This window comes from Squalius cephalus (assembly GCF_949319135.1).
Source record: "Squalius cephalus genome assembly, chromosome: 18".
NCBI lineage: Eukaryota > Metazoa > Chordata > Actinopteri > Cypriniformes > Leuciscidae > Squalius > Squalius cephalus.
The window spans coordinates 14,326,894-14,338,995 of record NC_137139.1 but is presented as its reverse complement, the minus strand read 5'-3'; the positions used below and the strand labels follow the sequence as shown (position 1 = coordinate 14,338,995).

The following is a 12,102-nucleotide window of genomic DNA, read 5'->3' as shown; positions in this document are numbered from 1 at the left end:
ATCTTAAGTCAAGATAACTTTTCTTTTTTGCATTCACTAGCAATGGCCTAAATAAGCAAACCTCATGGGTTCAATTTATGGGAGAATAAATCTGGTTGATAAATAAAGCCTGAAAACTGTACTGTTCTTTTTTTTTTACATGCAGTCGAAGGCACTGTGACTTCAGCATTTAATTTTTTTTTTTTTTTTTTAGTGTCCTCCATAAATGCTACAGTCAAAATACATGGGAATTAGAAAGGAGGCAACTTGCACAATTTGCTTCTAGTTTCACGGCTTACATTTCTTGCAGTATCTATTTATATTATATATGTATGCATAGACTACTGTTCAGAAGTTTGGGACAGTAAGACTTTTGAAACACTCACCGACCGACCACTTTATTAGGTACACCTGTCAAACTGCATGTTAACGCAAATATCTAATCAGCCAATCACAGGGCAACAACTCAATTCATTTAGGTGCCACTCCTGTCAGATTAGAACAAAAAACTGAGGCTACAATTCACATGGGCTCACCAAAAACGGACAATAAAAGATAAAGATAAATGTTGTCTGGTCTGATGAGTCTCGATTTCTGCTGCGATATTCAGACAGTAGGGTCACAATTTGGTGTAAACAACATGAAAGCATGGATCCATCCTGCCTTTTATCAACAGTTCAGGCTGCTGCTGGTGTGAGGGATATTTTTTTTTTTGACACACTTTGGGCGCTTGAAGGTTGTATCAGTGATTTCAGGCCCAAACATAAATGATCACATTCATCTAATCTTTCCTAACGATCCACTAGCTGCCCGCCCCATAAGCCAAACAACAGTGGGTGGGTGTTGTGAGGCAAAACCTTACAACACCCACCCCGTCGGTGATTGGTTGGAACACTATTGGGCTTATGGGGCGGGCAGCTAGCAGATCGTTAGGAAGGATTAGATGAATGTGATCATTTATGTTTGGGCCTTTTTGGGGCCTGAGATCGCTGATACAACCTTTAAGTGCCAACTGAGCATCGTTTAAACATCACAGACTACCTGAGAATTGTTGCTGACCATGTCCATCACTTTAAGACAGGGGGGCCCAACCCTGCTCCTGCCGATCGACTGTCCTGCACAGTTCATCTCCAACCCTAATCAAACACACCTGAAGCAACCAATTAAGGTCTTCATGATCACTTGAAAATTAAAGGCTGGTGTGTTTGATTAGGGTTGGAGATGAACTGTGCAGGACAGTCGATCGGCAGGAGCAGGGTTGGGCACCCCTGCTTTAAGACCACAGTGTACCATCTTCTGATGGCTACTTCCAGCAGGATAACACGCCATGTCACAATCATCTCAAACTGGTTTCTTGAACATGAGTTCACTAAACTCAAATGGCCTCCACAGTCTCCAGATCTCATTCCAGTAGAGCAGCTTTGGGATGTGGTGGAACAGGAGATTCACATCATGAATGTACAGTCGTCAAATTTACAGCAACTGATCCAAAATCTCAGGAATGTTTCCAGCACCTTGTTGAATATGTTCCATGTAAAATAAAAGCAGTTCTGAACAACTATCAAAAGTACTAACAAAGTGTACCTAAAGTGGCCAGTGAGTGTAACAAGGAAATGAATACTTTTATTCAGCGAAGATGCATTAAACTGATCAAAAGTGACAAAGACATTTATCATTTTAAAATGGATTTCCATTTCTGTTTTCTGAAGGATCATGTGACACTGAAGACTGGAGTAATGGTGCTTAAAATTAAGCTTTGATCACAGGAATAAATTACTTTTTAACATTTAAATAGAAAAATAGAAGTTATTTTATATTGTAAAAATATTTCACAGTATTACTGTATTTTTGATGAGCATAAGACTCAAAAATATAAAAAAAATCGTACCAATCCCAAACTTTTTAACTTTTGTGTGTATATAATCAGACTTAAAAACAACGCAGAAGTATTTCCAAAATTGTATTTTGAAGACAAGTAGTGCTTACAAAGTTTTTTTTTTTTTTTTCAAGTGATGACATGAACAACCCTGTTCAGACTTTTGTACAGTAAATATGAAATTCATTTATAGCAGGCTTATTAACCCTCAAGTTTATTTTTCTTCTTTTTTTCTTCTTTTTACTTATTTTTCAAGTGAGGCTGGTTACATGTACACAAACATTTACCCAGAACTGATTCATCTTTCCTTAGCAGTCATTGAAATGTAGTCCAGTTTTAAAAACATCAAACAGTCTTCTGCCGCTCCACTCCGTCAGCCTCAGGTTAAATGTCTCCGCAGATGTTCTTCGGGTTTGTCCCTGTGGCCGTCCGTGAAGGAGACGCAGCCTCCAGCGCTAACCACCCCCAAACACCACTCGGCCCAGGCCGCTGGAAGAATAAGGGAATCCCATGGACGAAGCCACAGCTCTGGAAGAGGCACCTCCAGGATTTAACATGAACGCCACTTTCAGCATTTTCTTCACAGAAGAAAACCCCCTCTTAGGGCCTGTGAAACCTGAGACAAATCAACAAAGGTGCCTTTCACAAACACGACCATATGATTGGACAGGACTTGATTACAGTGTTGCATCAATCAGTTATTTTTAGTAAGATCAAACATAAGTGCTCTAATGGCCACTAATGTCATCATTATGTAGAGAGCAACCTTTTATCCAAAACCACTCATATCAAGGTGACACAGTCATCATTTCATATCTACGTGTCCCAGTCATTTTTGGACCAGGCCGTTTGTCTTCGGCACTGGATTTTGTCTGTCTAAAAATAGCGAGGGCACATCTGTGAGAGGATTACACACACATACTGACCTTGTTAGATGCTTGCTTGAAGCATGGACCTCCATTTCAGTGCTTTTGAACTCGTTCAACTCTTTGCGGATGGCCGCCTGTGGAATCGCAAATAAAAGCAAAGACTTTAGTCAAAGATGGCCGCCGAGTGAAATGTTGCCTTAAAGGGACTTTGATAAAAAGCCACTTAAGTTGGGTGACCAGACGTCCCAGTTTCCCCGAGACAGTCCCGACTGTCCCAGACTTTTTATGAAAAAAAATCATGTTTTGTCCAGTATTTCTTCTTTCCTAAACTGTCTTTTCTAGGTGATCATAAAAGTGAGTAGCAGGCTTCTGTCACGTCAGAATAGCCTAATCAAAGGTAGCCAATTTCGTCATAGTATATTTTGGAGAACAAAATTACCATTCAATCACAATTCGTTATTGATTAACTTGCAGTTAGTGAAGGCGGGATATTAGAGAGCGTGGAGGAGATCAAGTCAGACGAGTGCCTGTCCATCCCGTATTCCACCATGAGAAATCTGATCACCCTACACTTAAGATGAAACTAATCCATAATTTATTAACCCCCAACCCATCCTAGGTGTATATGACTTTCTTATTTCAGCCAAACACAATCTGAGTTATATATATAAAAAATATATATCCAGGCTCCTCCAAGCTTTATAATGGAAGTGAATATTAACTTAGATTTTGAAGCCCAAAAAAGCGCATCCATCCATCATAAAAGTTCATCCATACGACTCCAGGGGGTTAATAAAGGCCTTCTGAAGCGTTTTTGTAGGAAAAATATTAATATTTATAAATTTAAAAACTATAATCACTGGCTTCCGGTAAAGGCTGTAAGCGAGTCTAGTTCCGGCGGAAGAGTGACCCCTGACCCGACATATATACATCTTTAAAACTTCATTAGCTATAATAACTAGCTTTTGCAGCAGGAGAGTGACCCCTAACCTGACACATGATGTATTGATGAACGCCGAAGCACAGAAGATAGAGCAAAACAAAACACCAGTCACTTATAAGAAGTCTAAAGCGAGAATTTTTACAGAGAAATGTGAGAGGAGCTTGAGTTTGTTCCCCAGCCCTGTTTGTTTGAACCACAAGAGGCGTCTATTCTCATCTAAGTTTACGCTACTCCTACATCATACATCATGCATCGGGTCAGAGGTCACGCGTACGGCTGTTACCAGAAGCCAGTAAATATAGTTAATAAAGTTATAAATATGGATATTTTATGTACTAAAACGCATCACTTCGCTTCAGAAGGCCTTTATTAACCAGTGTAGCCGTATGGATTACTTTTATGATGGATGGATGCACTTTCTTGGGCATCAAAAACGAAGTTACCATTAACTTCCATTATACAGCTTGGAAGAGCCAGGATATTTAGGTGAACTAACCCTTTAAGGTGTGTTCACACTTTCGGTTCCCTTGTTTCTTTTGGTCCGGACCAAAAAGAATATGATACATTAAGTCCTGGTTCGCTAAGCGTTCACAAAATTGCTTTTTTGTATGTATATATATATATATTTGAAGAGTTCAGATGCAAAAGCCTCTAAGTGCCATCTGAAATTTTCTTCTAGAATGATCATTTTTACAAAAGCTTGTATATTTAAGTTAAGTGATTTCACTTAAATGACAATTAATAGGTAATTTGCATTGCAATGTAAGTGAAATTACTGAACTTAAATATACAAGCTTGACAAAAATGATCATTCTAGAAGAAAATTTCAGATGGTACTTAGAGGCTTTTGCATCTGAACTCTTCATATATATATATATAGTTTCTAATATATATTTTTGCGACGGAACTTGCCAAACATCCAAAGAAAGCTGTGTGCTTGGCTAAATGTGCCTTTATTTGTGTCCATATAATGGCATTTTTACTGGTTGAGAACTCATAAATAGCTCATAAAATGTGTAAAGGAGTCATAACAGCGGCATAAATTCCTCCATTACACACACAAACGATAGACAAAGATCTGCTGCAAGGAGCTGTGCCGAGCTGTAATGGGCAACGTAGCTCCTATGAAGAGAAGAACTAGGTATGCCTGAGAGCATTCTGTCATTTTTAGGGTTGTATATTGTGATTGCATCCTGTTTTTGGTTTGTTTAGATGTCTTTGGTCCATATCGTGTTCACATTTCAGTCAGACTGCACTAGAGTTTGTTAGAAAGCAGACAAGGACCAACTAAAATGGTGGGTCTCGGTCCGCTTGTTTGGTGCGCACCAAGGTATGGATGACAGCGTTCACACTTGTTCAAATGAACCGCACTAACAGAGCAATCGCACCAGAGTTCGTTTTAATCAAAGCAAACCTGTGTGAACACACACTTAAACGCATCCTCAAGTAAAAAGTGCACGGATTCATGTTGACAAGCTGCTTCAGTTATGAAGCAAGAAGACTACTGACAGATTAGATTGCCTTTTATTCGCTTAACAAAAAACCTTGAGAGAATCACTAATAATAATAAGAAGAAGAATTTCCCTCTACGCTGTCTTATTGAATTTAAGACGAACTGAAGATCACTGTAAAGATCTGCTGACATCAGCTGCTGGTCACGTACCTTGTCAGCGGCGGACAGTCTCGTCCAGGGTTTGTCAGCTCTCCTGTCATAATCCTGGGCTTTGGCCACCTCCACGTAATCACTGAAGCGGATGAGAATCTTTCTTTCTCTTAGTTCATCAACTGTTGGCCTCTGGTTGAGCTGTGAGAAAAAGAGTGCTGTTAATGGGGCTGAGATACACGCTGCAAGCAACACTTTCTGCAGGAAACAGAACAAACACAGACATCTCGACACGGAACGCACATTTCAGAGTCGAATAACTGGCTCAGTGTTTCTCGGAGAAACAAGTATTTGAACTTAGTATGTTTGCTCTGAGATTTAAGAAACATGCTGTGATATTTTATGCTTTAGTACAGTCAAAAAAATACAGCACCTTTAATCAAATGTAAATAATGAGTAACTAATGGGGGGAAAAATGAAATTATTTCAAAATATAATTATTAGTAGTATTATTGATGTTTTATTTTTGTTGTTATCATTGCTAAATTTTAATAACAACAACAACGTGTAATTAATGTGTAATTAAAAAAAAAAGCCAAAAAACTGATTCCAATATATAAGAATAAATGTTTAATTCATTCAATTTAATTCTTTAGATGTTTATATTACTCTATATATATTACGCCGTCATTTTGAGGTAAATTTATGATTTTTTTTTTACCATAAAATAATGCAGGTAAGCAATATAAACGCATGCTGTTACCCATCTCAATAACTGAGGTCCTGCTCTCATGTCAACTCTTTTTCTTTTCTTCTCATCATCTCTATGGTCTGAATGCTTGTATAGGCGTTCTCTCAATCTGATACACGTGATGGAACTAACTCTGAACTAACAATAAGTTGAACTAACTTATTATTACACAAAATAGCTTTACCCTTTTGAAAACCACTGCTTGTCCTCGAATGCTGCATCTTTATTCAGCATTAGACAGTGCTGCATAATGTCTTATTATAAGTAGTAATATCAGGAGCGGAATAGTTTTACAGACCAGCAGTTTCCTTACATTCAGTGTCCATGAGAAAAATAGAGCATGCTGTAAGTGAACTGAAACTGAACAGAGTGTTTACCTTTCTGTTGAGTCTCTGTTTGATCTCTCTTCTTTCTTCTTGCTCCGTCTGATCGTTCCTCTCTGAAAGAGCAAAATGAGGGCGATCTAATCAAGTGCACAGTCACAGGGGTCACTTCACATGCCTGCTTTAGCAAGCCTTGTTTTTCTCTGGTGTGTCTTATCTGACAGACAGATTACAGTCATCTATTTGATATAATACTCCGTAGTGATTTTGTGTGCAGTACAAAGCAACGGAAGACACAATCACATTACTTTACGCCGAAGTCAAAAAGCATGTCAACATTTTCACCATAACAGCCCCCAAAAACATTTAATTTAATTAACATGCTATTTAAAAATGTCTTATCGGGCCGTATTACTTTTCACTTAGCAATTAACTTAATATTTAAACTATATTTGTAATCACCATTTAAATCTGACAAATTTTCAAATTGTTTGTCATAAATCAACATTTTAGGAAAACGGTATGGGGTTTCTAATCAAAATATGACTTTCTGTTACAAAACAGAGCATTGATTGATGTCGACTGTAGAGACACCAGGACAAACAGCATGTTTATCAGGCATTTTTGGGAGACACAACAAATAGGGAAAGAAATTATATATCAATATTCCTATGAAATAATAGATATTATTTAGAAAAAAAAATGTTGCCAATTATTACACTTCTTTTTTCATAAGATATTGCCCCAAGAACACATTAATATGCAAATTAGATACATTGTATTGAATGAGACTACCCATTAATGGCCATTTTACCCACATATTGCATAAAGTAAAATGGTATATCAGTTTATTCCGTTATATCTTATATTTTGAGAATCATCTTTTTACACAGTTTGGTTAAAAAAATCCTGAAACCTAAACATTTATTGGTAAATGAAAAAACAAAACGTGTTATTATTAATGTGCAATATCATAAACAATATTATTATTACTTTTCTAATCAACAATTGGTGATACATAATGCATTTATATTTATATTCACATTTCTATTTTGTTTAGTTGATTATCGTGTAATACTCACGTTTTAAAATATTTCTGCTCTCCAGCTCTTCAACGGCCGGCCGCTGACTGAGTCTCCTGCGGAAAAAGAGCAGAATGTTGTTTTGAACCATTACTGTCCCGAGCTGAAGCAGAAGCAGAAGCTGAAGCCCCTCAATGAGACCCAGAGGCGAGGGAGGGAGATTCTGAAGGGACGCTCAAAGTCTCTCCGTCCTTTGTGTTCAGCCTGACAGTTAGTACTCCTCATCTGGATGCTCAAACACCGGGCTTTTGAGCCCTTTTGATAAATAAACACCAATTATCAAGATGCGATGTCGACGAGACTTAAATGAGTGAGAAAGTGCAGTCTGTGTGTGTAACGGTCCGAGAGAGAAAGAACTCGTGCTCCTTGTTGTGGTTTGTGAGCGGGCGCGCGCTCTTTTGAACAGGCTGGCGCGTGCCGAGTGATGAGAGCTCCACGCGCGCTCTTTGTCGTGCGCTCTGTCTCTCTCCACGCGCCTTTGTAGTAGTATTAGGTTAAGTGAACGTTTGATCATTGTTAATTTGAATATAATATGCTGGCAAATAGCAAGTAAAAATCATAGACAAAAGCAACTAGATCATGCAGTATGTCCCCGTGTATTTCGTAATATTACTATATTATTATTTATTTTTTAATCCAGAAATCATAGTGTGAGTTTTACTCGATCACATTTCACAATTACATAGGAGGACATTTAAAATAGTTGTACATAATTTCACTACTGGTTCGAGTTGATTTTGCCACGCGATGCGCATTAAATTCTAACATGAAAAATTACGATTTAATATTCCAGTTTCTTTATTTTCTCCTTTCTCTAAATAAAATGTTTAATTGGGTAGGATATTATTTTAATGTGTGATCAATTTACACTTTCCCCCCTGTGTCCCCATAAGTTGTATTAAGTAAGTTATAAAAAGTAACAACGAGTTGTAAATCCGGATTACACTTTATTTTAAGGTGTCATTGTTACAGTGTAATTATATATTTAAGTAATGTACTTACTATAGGGTTAGATTAGGATTTTGGTTTAGGGTTAGTTGCATGCAATTATGCATCATTTACTGTTAAGTGCATGTAACATAAACAAGGACACTGTAAAATAATGTCTTACCTAAATCAGTATAATATCATCAATATTTCAAATCATATTTCTACAAGTCTGCTATAATCTTTTAAAGAAATATTTCCTTAAATTATGAAACATTATTAAACGTAACAGAGTCGAAAATGCTGTACAACAGGACCGACTCAACTTTGTTATGATTTGTATAAGACGTAAGTGTGGAATAAAACGGCATGTTGTCTCATGGAAAACACTATTAATATAAAATACATTTCAAGATCTACGGCGAGATCTGATTAATAAGACATTTTAGAGCATTGGACTGCATTCCAGCCATTGTAACACTGCTGTCACTCACATAAGCTGAGTAAGACGGGATTCCAGCAGATGTAGCGGCGTTAATATTTCATGAACTGAAATGGAGACCAACTCCCAAAGCTCCCTTAGAAGCTGCCTGGATATTATTGACCTGTATCACGAGTTGCCTAGCAACAGTAGCTTCCCCGCGAACACGGAAACAAAGAAATCTGCCTGAGCGACACTGGAGGCTTGTTGGTTTCCAATATACACAGGTCATTCATCAGACCGGTTTAATTAACAGATGGACGGCGGTGTGCTTTATCCTAGCATATTTCCATCAGATAGGAGAAGCTGCTGTGAGTAGTACAGTAGACTACCGCCGTGTTTGGTATTCACTACAGTGAGGTGGAGATGGAGGAGGGGAACACACACTACCATCCATTATTCACCAGTCTGAGCTCTAAAAATAGCTCCAGCCATGTCTTTCTTCGGTGGCGGAGTAAAGCAAGGCAAGCCAAAGATAGGAAGGTCATGACATGCTGCTGCGGCAAAGTGTCACAGTGTGTTTCGCTCAGACTTCAGCCTGTCCTGCAGGTGCACTGACCGTCACACTTCACTCTGGCCTAGTTATACTCAGTTATGCTGACTATCACTGTCACACCTAAACATGACTTTAAAATTGACACTGTTTACTACCTTAATAGTGTACATGTTCCTCGTCTTATGCGAACGATTGATCAGTGCATGTTAATCAAAAAATCAAAAAATCCAATAAAAGCTTTCATCATAACGTAATAACATGCTCCACCTCTGAAACGACTATCCTTCTCGGCTGACCTGGCCTGACCTGATCCTTCTCATTTTTCCTCCTTCCATTCTGGCGCATGCTTTTCAAAATACAGTCAATTCCAAAATGCCTCAAAATAAAGTCATGCACTCTATAGTATTTATAAAAAGAGTACTTGTTACAGAATTAAGAGAATATACTGAAGTGCAAACTGACTGTAATGTTTTTGGGAAATTAAATAGTTACAATTTATTTAAAGGTGACGTAGTTGTACTTACTCAAATAAGTACTGAGCGATATTAATTAACTGCATGTACTTATTGAATTACGGTTAGGGTTAGTTACTTCTAATTGTACATAATTTACTGTTATTACTTTAGTAAGTACATATAGTAATGTGTAATGTGTAAGTTAAATGTTAACCATTAAACTTGCATTTAATACAATTAACTAATTAATTCCAGTACAGCTTTATATGCAATTTCATAATTACTTCTAAAATATATTTTAATGTCAGTTCAAACTTGGGTAACCCTGTATTTTACAATGCTACATGTAGTAATAACAGTACATTATGCATAATTACAAGCAACTAACCCTAAACCTTTATCCTAACCCTAACCCTATAAGTACATGTAGTTCTTTAATATTACTCAGTACTTAATTGTATAATTACTCTATAACAGGGACACCTTAAAATAAAGGGTTACACTTTATTTTAAGGTGTAATTGTTACAGTGTAATTATACTGAGTAATATTAAGCAACTACTTGTACTTATAGGGTTAGGGTTAGGATAAAGGTTTAGGGTTAGTTGAATGTAATTATGCATAATTTACTGTTATTACTATGGTAAGTACATGTAACATATGTAACAAGGACACTGTAAAATAAAGTGTTACCAAATAAAGTGTAACCAAAACTTGTGTCATGTAGGCTATTTAAATATGATTACTCATTTATTATGACAAAGTTGCATATTAAACAATTTAACTTTTAACATGTTTAACTATTAACATGCTACAAGCTTTAGTAATCAGCATATCAAAATAATTGTACTTAAAAGAACAACAAAAGATTTAACATAATCACAATCATTTAAAATTTAAAAGTAAAACTTACTTTGCAAAGTGCACTTTTTAAAAAGTGTATTAAAACAGTCATGAAAGTGAACTCTCTAAGAGTTCACACTTACGTGGCTTTTTATTTCATTAATATATTATCTGCTAGTACAGTTTTTTTTAAATATACTTTTAAGATTTGAAGTGCACATTCAATACAATTAAGTCCACTTCTTTTTCACAAGGGACATCACCAAAATAGAATGGGTTTCAAACGTCATTTCATGTTGCACAATCAATACAGATTCAATATCACTATACTGTATGAATTATGTGTTATGTAAAATCATCAACATAATTATTACTGGAGAAGGCATTTTAAGCTGAAGTCTTCCCACTCTAAAATGTAACAACTGACAAAGAGTACAAGACACACTAAACCCTATGATTAGAAGATCTAAATGTCCCTTGCCATCAGGGAAAGTATCTGATAAGCAGCTAAAACGTCCAGTTTTACACATGTGGCTCCAAAATCCTCAAAAGCACAATTATTATTTTTTGGTTTATTAAGTCCCTGCGTAAAATTAATTTACTGTTTATTAAGCATCCAGTACTATTTTATATGTAGAAGTCATCTCATTCAGTGTAAATGTCCATCATATGCATGAATCTGTAGAATGTGTTGCTGAACCTGAAGTTAATCTAGTGTAAACAACTGTATCCGCACAGTGCCTGCTTTCCACTCACATCCTTATCTGAATCACATCTTTGTACAAATCACTCATGATTCTCGCATTACATAACTTAGGATGGTCACATACCATCATTGCTTATAACATTTTAGCACCTCGTATCTGTCACTGCAGCCTGAACAAAACTCTCTCAAAGCCTAAATTAAACTGGACACAATGGCTGTTTCTTCTAAGAATCCACAGAAGGCTGATTTCAATGGTGAAATATACCACAGCTGATTACATAAGACTTATCCTGACAAGATCTGTAATTGCATGAGGCGCTGAAGCCCATACACAACAAATTTTTTCCAAGTACTTAGTTAGGTCACTACAGTGCCTCTATATCATTAGGCTGAAGTAGCAGATGTCAACATTTATCTTCACTTACGTTCTAAACTCTGAGGGTATGTTTACATGACAACAATAAAAATGGAAGTTTATCCTTTGCATCTTTTGCATACAGACGACAACATTGTCAAAATGATCCCCGTTCACACGGATCCGCGAAAACGACTAAAAATGCTGTATTCTGCTGCGAGGCCAGTAGTTGGCGATAGACTGAACTAGTAATATGCATGACGTCACCATTTTCACAAATTCACGTTTTTTTTTTATGTTTAAATGGATATATTAACAGTATCGTTTCAGTAAACGTGCACTTTGAAACCTGAAAAAGTTTGCGTTTTCAGGCACCCAAAACGCTGTTGTTGATTAAATGAATGGCCAAAACGC

At 36.8% G+C, this 12,102-nt stretch overlaps 1 protein-coding gene across 1 annotated transcript in view; it reads right to left on the bottom strand.

The window, feature by feature from the left end:
- Nucleotides 1-1,931: 1,931 nt before the first annotated feature.
- Nucleotides 1,932-12,102, bottom strand: part of phactr3a (phosphatase and actin regulator 3a) — a 41,648-nt gene continuing 31,477 nt past the window's right edge. The window contains exons 8-12 of the mRNA XM_079849534.1: nt 7,427-7,482; nt 6,399-6,460; nt 5,331-5,471; nt 2,782-2,858; nt 1,932-2,471 (exon numbers count right to left, since the gene is read on the bottom strand). Of these exons, the coding sequence (XP_079705660.1) occupies nt 2,456-2,471; nt 2,782-2,858; nt 5,331-5,471; nt 6,399-6,460; nt 7,427-7,482 (352 nt within the window). The 3' untranslated portion in view covers nt 1,932-2,455. The remainder of the gene's footprint in view (nt 2,472-2,781; nt 2,859-5,330; nt 5,472-6,398; nt 6,461-7,426; nt 7,483-12,102) is intronic.